This window comes from Sphaerodactylus townsendi, linkage group LG02 (assembly GCF_021028975.2).
Source record: "Sphaerodactylus townsendi isolate TG3544 linkage group LG02, MPM_Stown_v2.3, whole genome shotgun sequence".
Lineage (NCBI taxonomy): Eukaryota > Metazoa > Chordata > Lepidosauria > Squamata > Sphaerodactylidae > Sphaerodactylus > Sphaerodactylus townsendi.
This window is the reverse complement of record NC_059426.1, coordinates 152,578,494-152,594,048: the sequence shown is the minus strand read 5'-3', so window position 1 is coordinate 152,594,048 and position 15,555 is coordinate 152,578,494. Positions and strand designations below refer to the sequence as shown.

Below are 15,555 nucleotides of genomic sequence, written 5' to 3'. Positions count from 1 at the left end.
TCACGTTCCTCTTGTGCTAAGCACTTTTTTGCTCCTTGAAAAAAAATCTGTTTTGCTTGAGTGTAAGTACCTAGCACTAGGAGAACGGGATCCACAGCAGAGGACTGCCTCTGCAATGGTGAAAGAAGAGTTCAAGCAGAAAAGGGTTATAGGACCAAAGCCATTTCGGTGCTCAGTTCTTGGCCAGTGGGGAAAATGCTGCCTTACATTGTGTTCACACATTGTGTCCCATTTTCTTAAATAGAAATGTCTTTGTTTTGCAGGTCTTTGTCTAGAGAAGTTGCCAATTTCCTCTTCAACTAGTAACCTCCATGCAGATCGTGAGCAAGAAATCATTATGTGTTATGAAAAGGCAGGGGATATAGCTCTTTTATATCTTCAGGAGATAGAAAGGGTAAGCTGGGACACCTTGTCTATTGATATTGTTAATGTAATATGTAATTATGGAATAGTCTTAGGTAACTCACTGTATGGTACTTGTAAGAATTGCATAGAGAATGTACATTTTGAACTTCCTCTGAACTCAATAAAGCAGCATAAAATGCTTGAATATTACTACCAATAATAATGCATTAGGTGGCTTTGCCAGTAATGTTTTTGCAAAATAACTTTCTGAAGTCTGAGAAACTATGTCCATGAGTGGTTCTTTAAATGTATTTGTTTTGCATGTGTTTGCACATACATGGGTAGTTGTAAAATAGAATCCTAGATCTAGAAGGAGCTGAGATGGTTGTTCAGCATCTCTGCCTGATAGTGATCCTCCAAACAGCAACAACTTTTCTCAGGTCTGCATGCAAAGACGAACTCACAAATTGGGTAGCACTGAGCTACAAATGGGAATGAAGCAAAGCACACTAGTTCAAGGATCCCGTTCTCCCTGAGTATCTAGAAAGTTTGAGCTTCCCAATGGGTAGAAAAGCAGGTGATAGAGGCTGCTGTTTGAATGTAAAAATGTCTGGAAAGAAAAAATAATTAAATCATTCTCGCTGTTGCTGTTGCCTATTCAAACTCACTGGCCAATTATACACTGTTTGGGTGCTGTGTGGTTTCCGGGCTGTATGGCCGTGTTCTAGCAGCATTCTCTCCTGACGTTTCGCCTGCATCTGTGGCTGGCATCTTCAGAGGATTTGGGTGCTGTGTGGTTTCCGGGCTTAGTATGCAGCGTGTTCTAGCAACATTCTCTCCTGATGTTTTAGCCTGCATCTGTGGCTGGCATCTTCAGAGGATCGATCCTCTGAAGATGCCCTTAAATCTGGCAAACGTCAGGCTCACTACTAGAACTACTGACTTCCCTTCTATCCCCAACCTAACTCCCGACGTGAAAGCCTTCGACTATACACTGTTTGCTTGCTGTGTGATGGGGTGAATGTCTGTTGCAGCAAGATTTCGTGTGCAGACCTGTTTCCTCAAGCTCCGCTTTCAGTTTCCATTCTCTCCACGGCAAGGGAGATCGCTTTTAGCACAACTTTTAACTTGCTTCACCGCCAGAGTGGGGAAATTTGCCATTGAACACAGCTCTGCCCCAGAGATTTTTCCTCCGCCCACAGCCAGCCTTCCCTCTCTTTTGCACCGCTTTGCACGCCTTCCCCCTTGCAGTGGCGAAGTCACCAGGGGCGGGGTGGTGGTGGTGCACAATGCACAGACACACACCCGATTCTGGTCGCGTGGGAAAATCCCCCACGAGGGCTTGTAGCCCCCACCCCCTTCTTCACCCCATGGCACCCACGGTACCCCAACTTACTTTTAGGAATAGAACATCCCAGAGAAGAAGCCTGCCTGCGTTCCCTGGGCCTGGTGGGAACTACATTTCCCAGGGGCTCCTGGGAAATGTAGTTCCCACCAGGTCCAGGCAACGCAGGCAGGCTTCTTCGGCCTGCTCCTTTCCAGAAAGTAAGTGGGGGGGGGTGCGAGCAGTAATGAAGAGAGGCGAACAACAAAAAAGCCAGAGTGTGCACCGGGCGCACTCTGGACTAGCTACACCTCTGCCCCCTTGTCCCCTCTTTCGTGTTGTCGTCTGCTTCGAGTAACAGAGAAGCTCACTCACACACTACTGACCCCTAATTCTTGTGATATTTTGAGATTTTAATTTAAAGAGAGCTTGGAAATAACAAGCCTCTGTCCTCTGGTGGCAGCAGCAGCACCAGGACCAGGAAGTGTTGTGGGGAGGGAAGGGGAGGGGGAGAGAATATCTGCTCTAGGATTGTCCCCTTATTTAGCAGTCTGTGGTCTAGGTAGTTGCTTTGCCTCTTTCAATTGTGTGCGTGGGAGAGGATTACTTTTGGAACAGTAATATCGACATAAGTACAATTTAAAGCAAGCAGTCTTGACTACCCCATATAATGAAGTCTGTGCCTTTAAGAATCACTTGATGGGTGGAGTTAGAAGAACCAGGCCTGGAGAGCTCTCTGCAGAAAAACAGGGAAAAAAGGGAATGCCTCCTTACGTGTAAACAGAGAAAAGTGAGGAGAGCCCTCTGCAAGCCTACTGCGCAAAGAAGAGTCCAGAGGTAAACGTTCGATGCATAACGAACCATGGTCTCCATTTCATTTAAGGGGAATAAATTGTCCAGCGTTATGTAGCATATTGCTTACTGGGCCCTAAATACCCAGGCAGCTACTCTTTGGGACCATTAGAGCTGAAAGGGGGGTGCTGTCTGAGGCCACAGTCGCTGCCTATCTCACCCTCTTCCTGCCTCTCTTACCTTACTGCACCTCACCATCCTAGAGCAGCTGACACCCCTTACCTCCTTGTTATTAGCTCAGCTTGCCATGTGTGCCCAACATGGCTTCCCAAGGTCAGTGTTGTGTTGAACTTCCATAGAGGTAGAAAATAATTTTTTTAACTGTTTGCAATGGGTTATTTGTATAGAGGAATAAAGATGAAGTTGAAAAGCACATATTCTCTTAACAGTTTGAAATGTTAATTACTCCTGTTTACCTAAAATGAGAACAAGTTTTCCCCCTCAGGAATGCCATTAATAAAAATACGGGATGTCTTCAGTTTGTATACAAGTTATTGGTATGTATGATAATTAAAAAAACTTTTTTGTATGTATGGCTTTTTTTAAAAAGGAGGTTGTCTTACATTCAGGGTCATTTTCCTTCTATGTAAATGCAGCATTAGTATAAACACTATAAGCCAGTATCATCATATTGAAACAGGTATGGATGACATGCAACCTGCATGTGCCATGTAGAAGTGACTACATGAAATGGCACAATGTTATGTTTTGGTAGTAGGCTTGGGGAAGGGGAGAGAGGGAGAGGGAGGGACGGAGGGACAGTGAAACAGGCAAAGCTGTGCAGGAATAACAAACGTTCTGCTTTCTTAGATTTACTCCAGGTTCTTGCAAATATGCAATGTACAATGAAAGGCAATGATTTGCATTTTACTTTAATTTTCAGAATTACTGTGAATATCTGGAAACACCAACAATCCAGCACTGTTACATCTTTTAAATAAAACCTTAATGTGTACATTTGAAGCAGAATATGCTTTATAGAGACAATTGCTGAAGATTTTGAAATGCTGTTTGACCTCCCTGCATTATTTTAACAAACCATTGATCCTTATCCTTCACGGCAGAGTAGAACATCTTGTCATTTGTTGGAACTGGTTAGCTTCTATTAACTGTTAACTTCCTTAGAGTCTCCAGTAGAAAATAATCTAACATTTAAGTGCTGTTCAGCACTTTCGGTTCAGAATGCTGTGACTATCACTGTGTCAAGGTTATGACTGCGCAGTTTGCATAATGCCCAGGAAAACCTCCTTAGCGTTCACATGGTGAAATAACTTGTCACCAAAAATGTACTGAGAATGCAGTTGTGAATGTGTTCAAGCATTGTTCCTAATGAAAGCTAATGTTCTTGAGCTGCTTACTGATTGGGTAATCTTTAAGGTCATAAGACAGACTCTAGAGTTTTGAAGTAGATTTAAGTTTTGAACTTGCTGTGTATCCTTTGTCCTTCATTATCCCAAGCTGTGTTTTAACCCATTAAGAAAGAAATGTTGAACTTCTTGAACAATGGCTTTGAATCCACCCTATTCTCAGTTTACATAGTGGCTACTAGAACTTTTCAAACAATTGATATTGGGGTTATTACTTTCTCTTTCACATCTAGTAGTTTTTTATCTTGCCATTTGTAAGAAGGTGGGTTGAAAATAACTGTGGAGTCCCCTTACACATTCTGAGAACGAGGACCCCATAGGCAAATGCAATCTCCTAAATGCATGTGCAGACCTATAAGTTACAAGCAAGGAGTGTGGCTGGCAGGCGAAACATTAGGAACAAGATCTACTAGACCACAACCCGGAAAGCCCACAACAACCAGTTGAGTCCAGCTGTGAAAGCCTTTGACAATACAAGGAGTGTACAATTTTTCCCCTGAAATTTGGTTTCAAAAAATTTACTAGATTTGTGCAAAACATTTGCTTACCTTTTATAGGGTATAGATAGCCCTTCACACAGCAGCTTTGAGTGTACATGGAGCTTTAAACTATATAAATGAACAAAATAAAATGTATTCCAAGCTCCATTGAAGTTGCTTTGTGTTGCTAGTATAAAAACAAGTTGGAAACTAATAAAAATGTAAATGAATTGAACCCTATTGTTGAGGATACAACTGCATAATAATTATGAGAAGATTACTTGATGGCTTATCAACAGTGAACTGCTTTTAATTTCTGTTCATAACTGTGTTTGTTTATAAGCATGAGGCATAGAAATGACTTGCAGTTGTACGGCTATCCTTTAATGATTATTATAATGTTCAGCCACTTTATTGTGCTATAATTATCTTGATTCTCAATTGTTTGTGTACTCTTGACGTAACAGGGAGTTCTTGTAATTTTGATGTAGATGTTAAAGAAAAGTTTTTTAACAACAATTTGGATCTGCAGTTGCCCATCTTGAAATTGAAGTTAATTTGAGGGCACTTGAAAGAGTACATGGAACTCCTTAAGTGATTAAAGAATAGAGTTGTTGTCTGATGCTCATCTACAGAATCATACTGAGCTCAGTTCAAATGTTACAGTCCTCAGTAAAATGTTTCCCTTTGATTAGGTTGCGCTTGTAAGTTGTAGTATTTGTAAATTGCTTCACATATGGATTGTTGCATAAAGTGTCTCTGATGGTTTAAACGCTGGTGTGGAGGTTCTCCAAGGTTTGCTAGCCTTACAGCCCCTTTGTTGAGCGGTGCCCCATGGGAAGATCATCAGGGGTTACAGCATTTGATGGATTTATAGTCAGAAAATCAGTCCAAAACAGTCAGCTAATCTCTAGTAGTCAAATGGTTTAAAGTGTTTGTAAGGGGAGAAAGGAGTTGTGGAGATCTTGAACTGGATAATAGTGTGTTGACTAGGTCAGAGTTCAGGGGATTTTAGACTCTGGACATAACAGCTTTACTGGGCCTTGCTTTAGGACTGGTAGCCATAATCCTTAAATACAAAGTACAAAGTGCTCTCAGCAAATTTGTACCATCCCATGCCACCATCTTTGTAGTGCTATGCACACAATGTAAAACAGTTGTATGTATATTTATTTAGAAGCATCTTACTGTGCTCCATATTGCTTGGCAAGTACCACTTGCTTTTGAAACACCCGAGCTCAGTTTGTGTACTGGACTGCCAGAATTCCATCCAAAAGGCAGCTCTGGTCGTACAGTTGCTTCAACAAAAAGACGAGTTGCGAGAAAGGTTCGGTGAGTCTGATTTCTTTCTTTCTGTGATTTCCCAGGTAATAATGGCTAACATACAGAACAGAAGCCCTAAGCCAGGACCTGTGGCACATGAGCAAGAGTTGGGATATTTTTTAGAAACAGGACTCCAGAGGGCCCATGTCTTATACTTCAAAAATGGGTAAGATTTAATCTACCTTTCTTGTTGACTATAATATTAAAAACCTGCCGGAAAGTGAACTAGATGAGCTGTGGGGTTAAGAACATAAGAACAAGCCAGCTGGATCAGACCAGAGTCCATCTAGTCCAGCTCTCTGCTACTCGCAGTGGCCCACCAGGTGCCTTTGGGAGTTCACATGTAGGATGTGAAAGCAATGGCCTTCTGTGGCTGTTGCTCCCGAGCACCTGGACTGTTAAGGCATTTGCAATCTCAGATCAAAGAGGATCAAGATTGGTAGCCATAAATCGACTTCTCCTCCATAAATCTGTCCAAGCCCCTTTTAAAGCTATCCAGGTTAGTGGCCATCACCACCTCCTGTGGCAGCATATTCCAAACACCAATCACACGTTGCGTGAAGAAGTGTTTCCTTTTATTAGTTCTAATTCTTCCCCCCAGCATTTTCAATGAATGCCCCCTGGTTCTGGTATTGTGAGAAAGAGAGAAAAATTTCTCTCTGTCAACATTTTCTACCCATGCATAATTTTATAGACTTCAATCATATCCCCCCTCAGGCGTCTCCTCTCCCAAACTAAAGAGTCCCAAACGCTGCAGCCTTTCCTCATAAGGAAGGTGCTGCAGTCCCTCAATCATCCTCGTTGCCCGCTTCTCTTTTCTATCTCTTCCAATATCCTTTTTGAGATGTGGCGACCAGACTGAACACAAGTACTCCAAGTGCAGTGCAGCACCACAGCTTTATATAAGGGCATGACAATCTTTGCAGTTTATTCTCAATTCCTTTCCTAATTATCCCCAGCATAGAGTTTGCCTTTTCACAGCTGCCATGCATTGAGTTGACCTTCCCATGGAACTACCAACTAAGGCGGCCAAATCCCTTTCCTGGTCTGTGACTGACCCCTGTAGCATGTATGTGAAGTTTGTATTTTTTGCCCCTATGTTCATCACTTTGCATTTTGCTACATTGAACTGCATTTCCGATTTCTTCGCCCACTCACCTAATTTATCAAGGTAAAGCTGGAGCTCCTCGCAATCCTTTGTGGTTCTCACCACCCTACATGGTGGTATCATCTGCAAGCTTGGCCACCATGCTACCCACCCCTACTTCCAGGTCTCATTTATGAATAGGTTAAAGAGCACTGGTCCCCAATCACGGATCAGCTTGGGGACACCACTCCCTACATCTCTCCATTGTGAGAATTTCCCATTTACACACCCACTCTTTGCTTCCTGTTTCTCAACCAGTTTTTAATCCCATGGGAGGACTTCCCCTCTTATTCCTTCATTGCTGAGTTTTCTCAATAGTCTCTGGTGAGGAACTTTGTCAAAAGCCTTTTGGAAATCCAAGTAGACAATGTCCACTGGTTCCCCCCTTATCCACATGCCTGTTTACATCCTCAAAGAACTCTAGTAAGTTTGTAAGACAGGATTTGCCTCTGCAAAAGCCATGCTGACTCTTTCTCAGCAGGTCTTGCTTTCTACATGTTTTATAATTTTATCTTTAATGACAGATTCTACTAATTTACCAGGAACAGATGTCAAACTGACTGGCCTGTAATTTCGAGGTCCCCCTAAGATCACTTTCTTAAGATTGGTGTGACATTGGCCATCTTCCAGTCTTCAGGGATGGAGCCTGATTTCAAGGATAAGTTGCATATTAAAGTGAGAAGATCAGCAATTTCATGCTTGAGCTCTTTAGAACTCTTGGGTGAATGCAATCTGGGCCAGGAGGTTTGGTAACATTTAGTTTATCAATGGCTGCCAGAACTTCTTCCTTGTCTACCACTATCTTTGCTCGTTCCTCGGATTCACCTCCTAAAAAGCTTGGTTCAGGTGCAGGAATTTTTCTTACCTCCTCTTGGGTGAAGACAGATGCAAGGAATTCATTCAGCTTTTCTGCAATCTCCCTGTCATCTTTTTTAGCACACCTTTGTTCCTTCATGCGTCCTACTTGGACCTACCTTCCCTTGCTGGCTTCCTGCTTTTGACCTTGCTTGAAGAACTGTTTTGTTGCTGGTTTGATGTTCACCTTCCTGCCTTGTTCCTCGCATAATCCTTTTTGCCTCCCCTTACAGCTAACTTGCTTCTCTTTTTGCCACCATTTTGTGTTCTCTGGTATTCTTTATCAGTTAAGTTGGACTTCCATTTTCTAAAGACATCTTTTTTTTCCTAATAATTTCCTCCGTCCTTATTAACCATGGTGGCTTTCTTTTGGACTGGGCTGCCTTTCTAACCTGCGGAACACATTCCAGCTGAGCTTTTGTGAGCTGTGTTTTAAATAACCTCCAAGCATCTTTGGACATTTTGACCTCTCTTGATTTTCCTTTCAGCTTCACGCACTATCCCCTCATCTTTGAGAATTTCCCTTTCTGAAGGCAAATGTAACTACATTAGTAGTTGTCGCGATTACTTGCTGAGATACTGAATCTGACAGCATTGTGGTGGCTGTTCCCTATCGGCTCCAACAACACTGACTTCCAGCACCAGGTCCTGGGTCCCACATAGAATTAGATCTAGGATCACATCTCCCCTGGTTGGTTCTACAACCATCTGCTCTAAACCACAGTCATTTAGCATATCAGGAATGTTCTCTCTCCTTACTATGACCTGAACATGCATTTTTCCAGTTTATATGGGGATAGTTAAAATAAGCCCATTACGACATTTTGCTTTTGTTGGCCTCTCTAATTTCTTTTTCCATCTCAGAATCCTCTTGTGTGGCTTTGGGTCAGGGGGGGCGATAATATATTCCTAATGTTAAACTATGCTTCACCCCTGGTATTGATATCCACAGTGCTTCTGTAGGAATCAGCTCCCCCTGCATTGTCTATTTTATGTGACACTATGCTCTCTTTGATGTAGAGGGGCCCTCCCACTATCGCCCTGTCTATCCCTTCCTGTAGAGCCTGTAACCTGGGATAACAGCCACTGGTTCTCCTCATTCCACCATGTCTCTGTGATGCCCACTATATCAATGTCCTCCTTCAAAACTCTGTACTCCAGCTCCCCATTTTAGGTCCGAGATGCTTCTACTATTAGCATAGAACTGCCTTGTATATCTGTCTCTGTCCTAACCTGGGATTTATGTGTTTTTGCCCTCTAGCCTTTTGTAGACACTATCACTTATCACATTGCTGTGCTCTTCACTTGTATGTGGTTGATTTAAAAACCTCCTTCTCTGTCTGCATCCCCATGTGGACTCTGTATTCCGAGACGAAGTCACCTCAGCTCCTGTCGGCTTTCCCCAGGGATCGGATTTAAAGCTGTTCTGCCACCTTTTTTTAATGTTGGCCAGCAGCCTGGTTCCTCTTTGGTTAGATGAAACCCGTCCCTTTTGTACAGGCCTGCCTTATCCCAAGGTTCCCCAGTTCCTGACAAATCTGAAACCCTCTGCCTTGCACCACCTTCTCATCCGCATTGAGACCCTGTATCTCCGGCACTTCTTTCGCCCCTGCTTGGCGATGGAACAGGTAGCATTTCAGAGAATGCCACCTTAAGGGGGGTCCTGGATTTTAACCTTTTTTCCCTAGCAGCCTAAATTTTAGCTTACAGAAGACCTCCGGCTACATTTCCCAATAATCATTGGTACCAATGTGGACCACCAACTGCTGACTCCACCCCAGCACTGTCTAACAGCTATCTAGGCGTGGCAGTGACATCCGCAACCTTCGCACCAGGCAGGCAAGTCACCATAGGTCATCAGCCTGTCACAAACCCAACTCTCTATATTCCTGATGATCAGATCACCACTACAAGGAGGCCCCCCACCCACCCGGGGGGTATCCTCGATGCGAGGATATCTGACCACCAACTAAGAAGGGGTCCCATCTAAAGGAACATCTTCCCCATGAACTGGCACCCTCTGTCACCCAGACTCCTCCATTCTCCACTGACATCCTGGAAGAGATGTCACCCCTTGGGAAGTGGGACCCGGCTGCTGGAGTCCCTGAAAGCCTTGTTTGTTGCCCTCTCTGCCTCTCCAGCTTCTCCAGGTCTGCCACCTTGGCTTCAAAGGCGGACCGTTCGCTTGGCTGTGCCAGGAACTCATTACAGCGAGGGGCACACCCACGACTTCTGGCCTAGTGGCAGATAGTCATACATGTGACACTCAGTGCAAAACTTGCTGGGAAGCCCCCCATCCCCTGCTGGCTTCCTGCCTTCATATCTTGCTTTTGTTTATATATTTAGATGTTAAACTTTTAGTCAGTGCCTTTGGGCTATCTGTGCCTACTATCCCCTCAAAAAAATGTCCTTATTAATTAATTGAATTTATTTATTTTTTAAAAAGAAGAAGAAATTAACGGCAGCAGCTGGCTCAGCGCTAATTCAGAGACTGAACTAAAGACTGAATGACTCACCTCAGAATCCCACCCATTTAAGCAGCCAGGACAAAGGTAACCTCTGTTAACCCCTGTTAAGCCCCCACCTCCAGCAGTCTCAGCTCTTAGCAACCTTACAAGGAGAAAAGAAAACCCTGCAAACCCCTGTTAAAAAATACACTGTTTTAAAGATGTGGCTTTGAGGAAAAGCCTCAAAATGAACACCAAGCAGGTCCTCTGCTCTTCCTGGCCAGTTAGCATGCACTGCTGCTCCTTTCTGCTGGTTCAGAGACTGAACTAAAGACTGAATGACTCACCTCAAGGCCCCACCATTTAGCAGCCAGGACAAAGGAAGTAGCCTCCTGGTTAGCCCTGTTAAGCCCCACCTCCAGCAGTCTCAGCTCTTAGCAACCTTACAAGGAGAAAAAGAGAAAACCCCTGCAAACCCCTGTTAAAAATACACTGTTTTAAAAGATGTGGCTTTGAGAAAAGCCCTCCAAAATGAACACCAGCAGGTCACTCTGCTCTTCCTGGCCAGTTGCCTTTGCAAAAGCAATGCATAGTCTGGCAACAAACTTTTTATGAAATAGATTTTTTTCCTTGCACGTAATAGCAAGGTAATAGTAATAGCATCGGATTGGCTGCAGAGACCTTTTAAAGTTTTTCAGTTTTGCTCTTAAGCTTGGATACTAGAAAAAGCAAAGAACTGTTGACTTTAAATATCTTTTTCCTAATCTCTTCAGTTACCACTTATTTTAACATTGTGCTGCAGGATAAACGTGCATGAAGGCGAACAGTATGTATACACATTTTCATTCATGACTACTCAGTAGACCCCCTTTTAGACAATGCATGAGAGGTCATTCATAATTTTGTGGTAACCTTGTCTAAGAGTAGCCTACTAAAGATAGGGGTAACACAAATCCAAGTGCTGAAGAAAATGAAGAAAGGAATTCAAGCCTCTGTTCATTTTTAAAGGCTTCAAAACTTGGTGTGCTAGATTTGAGATGAGTCTGCTACCTTTTCCCTCTTTGAAAAGTGGGGCTATAATTATCTTCCAGATTTACAAAACCTTCATAGGAAGAGTGCAATGTCCTGCTGTGTTAGTAAATGGGTTTGACGTAGCTGAGAAAAAGAGCTCCAAGTTTTGAAACTGATTGCTTACTTGAGTTTTTTTTGTATAGGCTTTCATTATTAGTATTTCAAGAAACGACTTGGAATAATGCATGACTTCTGAGTTGTGATGTAGTTCTGCTGCCATCACTTGATCGGAAGAAAAATGGAATGTTAAGATTGCATTTTTCTTAGTATCCCAAGCACGGTACAGGTGGAAGGGAGATAATGTTGCGTATAGTAACTCTACTGTCTCTTTTTAGTGGGAAATATGGAAGCGAATGGGCTATAGAGTGCATGCTCCTAAATTCCACACAGTAGAAACACAGGAATTTCTCATACTTAAAGGGACAAGAAGTTAACATCATTTGGTGGTTTCAGTTTGGTAGCTTAATCTGTGCTGCACCATTTTGATTGCACTTTAGGAAACCTGTAAGAATAGATATAATTCCCACATAAGGTGGTTTCTCCTAAATGTAATTATTACTTGATTCGTGTTTTTAAAAGAGAGGCCGTTTTCAACATGCATGGTGAGTGAGCCCAGGTGGGTATCTTGACCTGCCAGAAGGCATATTTGGGTGGGATCATAATTAGCCATAAATTTGGTGCTTTTCAGCCTTACGCTTTTTATCTTCCTTCCATGAGTAAATGTAGTAAAATCAGAATAGCTTGTGGATATATTAGTAGTGTTAGGGAATTCTTTGTATGAACTTGTTAAGAAACAAATGTCTAGCCTTTTATGCATTTTCAGTTTTTGGATTTCCATTAAGTCTTATTGCACTTAGTCTCCAAGGTGTTCTACAGCTTCCAGTACCATAATTCGAACCCAGAGGGGGGCGGGAGGGGCTTTGCAGAATTACCATGACTACGTTCTTCCTAGGTAACAGGTTTTTTTATGCAACAAACCTGTTGAGTGACACTTTATCTTTCTAATTAAGTCTTAATTCTTTCGTATCTTCCTCAGGTAGGAACTTTTCTGTTCTCCTAATTATGTTGTTGCCTTACCCTTTTGAGCTGTTCTCTGCTATTCCTTTTTCTTACGTGAGCAATCTAGTGATAAATTGCAAATGCCAGCTTGAGTGACTTTTTATCCTATCGGGTGAAAGTTCTTGAGCTCGCTGTATTGCGATGTTTGCATTTGCCTGTATGTCAAAGGGGCACTTCGCACATTATGTTTGTAAGATGACTATCTTACAGTGGTTTAAGTGAACAGTTAAAGATGTAGTTTTGGGAATAAGAAGTGCATTTTTTGAGAGAGCCATGATTAGCTGGAGTTTCCGTGGCCAACCTGTGGTTTCCTCTGAGCCAAATGTGAAATGGCTTGAAATGTACAACATGAAGAATGCTTCCATGAACAAGATTTCTGCCATATTCAGAAGCAATAAATCTCTGAAACCCAGTGCTGAAAGGCAACATCAGGGGAAGGTCTCAGCATCTGTACTTATTCATTGGCACATGTGTACCATGTACCATGTATAAACTGACTGGCCACTGCGTGCATCAGGGTGCTGGACTTGATTCACCTGTGGTGTGATCCACAGGACTCTTCTTGTATTCTTATGCTTGGTTTTGCTGTTAGGTTTTTGAAACTTGTTCCGAAAAACGTACTCGGTGTGTGTATATGTGTGTGCGTGCGACAGAGAACACATCTTTTTCATCTGTTTTATGAAAGAGCATAAGGCCCAGGGCTTGTAGAGATTCATAAATGCATGAGATGGAGATACTTTGTAAATGTTAGGAATAAAAGTTCCTTCAAAAAACTGTAGGGCTGAGAGCTGTGTAGATGGAATCCCAGTTGTTGGCCCTGTGGAGTTGTATGCTGTAGACATACTCATTTTCTAGCATTCTGTTATATAATTATTCTTGATGTTATTATGGTCCCTGCTGAGTTCATATTAGCATTGGCTAGTTTTTGAAAATAACTTTATAGCCCAGGCTAGCCTGATCTTGTCATTTGTCAGAAGCCAAGCAGGGTTAACCCTATTGAGATGGGAGACCTCCAGGGAATACCAGGGTCATGATGTGGTGGCAATGTCAGACCACCTCTGTATGTCTCTTGCCTTGAAAACCCCAGCGGTGTTCACCACAAGTCAGATGTGACTTGACAGGAAAGGAACAACAATCGTTAACATTATTGGGTAGCTGCCAAGATCCTCGAAAGGGCCCGTATTGATTCAGTGACCCTCCAGTAGCAGCTGCCATCATCTGCAGTTCTTAATTGTGTAACAGTGGTGGGATTGGGTCCCTTTGGGGCGACTGGTCCTTCTTTAAGCCTCCCTGAGTGATAGAAGCTCAGAGGAGGACCAGCAAATACCACTTGTGGTCCTGCTTCCTCTCTAAGCATGGCAGCAGCTGCTCCCACTTACTGGGCAAATGAGTAGCAGTAGTATCAAGCAGCAGATATGAAGCCCTCAATGAATGTTAATAGTAGTACTACTCAGAAATGTAAAATGTTTTGGACATGGAAGCTGTGTAGCATACGGGGAGTTGGAGGTCAGTGGTGCATCTGTGAACAGGGATGAATTGTGCCGCTGGTTAAACATCTGTCTAAACAAATCACATCCACTTATAAGGAGTCCTGCCCAAATGTCCACTGATTTGGCTCACATCCTTTTCAGCAGTTGCATGCAGGAACTGACCATTAGGCAAACTGTTCTCCTGGAGGCAGAGGACATCTTGCAGTGGGTGTTTCCTCACCCCTCTTCCAGGGAGGCAGGAAAAGGTTTTCAGTCACTTCCTGTTCGGTGACCGGTCTCCATTTCTCCAGTATTTATAGAATCTCGCCACCAATCCTTCTGATTTTGAAAGAGGCACAGAGTAAAATGATAAAAGGTTCAGTTTGAGATTTTTTTAGTTGAGACTTTTTCCATATAATGTACCTGTGTACCTTTTGGATCTGCTAGCGAATCTGGGTAGGGTTGCAAACAGTCCTTGCAGTCGTTTCTCAGATAGATACCACTGCCTGCAGAAGTGCAAAAAGCAGACAATGCAATCTAGCCAATGCTGATTGTTTAAAAGGAACTGTCAAGGTGTAAAGAGGGGATGAACTGTAAGTGGTTGCATATTTTATATAAGGTGACCAATTTAACGACCAGAGTAACAGTGCCGTAGGGAGATTCATGTACAGGGAGAGTCAATCTTAGAGACCAATGAGATTTTTGAGCTTATGACTTTTGTATCTGACGAAGAGATCATTGACTCTGCAAAACTCACACCCTAAAGATCTTGTTAGTGTGTGCTTGGGATGGAGGATACATCCTCTTCCCCAGCAAATGTAGTTCCTGAACCAGGCACAAGCAGCTGCAGCGACCCAAGTGACTACTGGGCAGGCGCAAAGCTGCTCAGCGTGGTCCAGTCTTTGTGATGAGCTTTGCCAAAGTGAGATGATCTGGAGCCTGCTGTGCATCGTCTGGCCCAAGGAGTTAAAACGAGATATATTCCCTGGCGAGGGTGTTGGTTTCAAAGTTTACAGCATGCCTATTTATATGTAACATCTATAAACAGCTTTAACCTTTCAGTAACAGCCCAGCAAGCATTAATTGGCTCAAAGAGAGAATGAGCCATATTGTTTTATCTCCTAAACTACTCTTCACTGGCATTTCTGTCTTGTCTTGTATGCCCTTTTAATTAATTCAGAATATCTTCCTGCCAAGATCACCTTTCTATCCCATTGCTGTGAGCACGTCAGCCTTTCATTTGTAAGTCTCAACTGGCTCCTTGTTACTCTCAGGCTGGCTTAATAATAATGGTAGTAAATCTGTTGTTTTCCTTATCCTTTATGGATATAACCTCACCAAACAGAATATATATATATCTGAACAGGAAGGGAAGATAACATCCCCCAGATATTCTGAGAAGATGAGCTGTCAAGAATATTTAGTTTTGCAACTTGGAGTCTGCTTGTACCCTGTCATGTAGGCTCAGCTTTGTCTGAAGTTTAGATTATGGAATGGAATATTAATTAGATGTTTTTACACCTATAATGTCTAGTTGTTCTACCATAAAGTTCAACAGTGCATTGAATGCAGAATGAAGCATTTGCAGACCCAGGACCAAAGAGGAAGCAGGGCAAATAACATACTGCACACACAACCAGTTGAGAAAAATAGGCCACCGTTTTAATGAACACAGCTGCAGGAGCATTGGTGCAGTGTGGGGATGGATCCAGCATTGGGCAACTTGCTTGCTACCCAACAAACGTCCCCCCAGCCTGCCTGCTTGGAGGAAACCATGGAATGGCAAACCCCCGGGATCCCACGTAGTCATCAGTCTC

The 15,555-nt window shown here is 42.9% G+C and overlaps 1 protein-coding gene across 4 annotated transcripts in view; it reads left to right on the top strand.

The window, feature by feature from the left end:
• TTC7B (tetratricopeptide repeat domain 7B) overlaps positions 1-15,555 on the top strand; it is a 130,878-nt gene that overhangs the window by 23,522 nt on the left and 91,801 nt on the right. For 2 of the 4 annotated variants that reach the window (XM_048485190.1, XM_048485193.1), the window contains exons 4-6: positions 264-394; positions 5,735-5,856; positions 10,942-10,965. In XM_048485190.1, the coding sequence (XP_048341147.1) occupies positions 264-394; positions 5,735-5,856; positions 10,942-10,965 (277 nt within the window). The remainder of the gene's footprint in view (positions 1-263; positions 395-5,734; positions 5,857-10,941; positions 10,966-15,555) is intronic. The other 2 variants (XM_048485191.1, XM_048485192.1) reach the window with 1 other exon arrangement.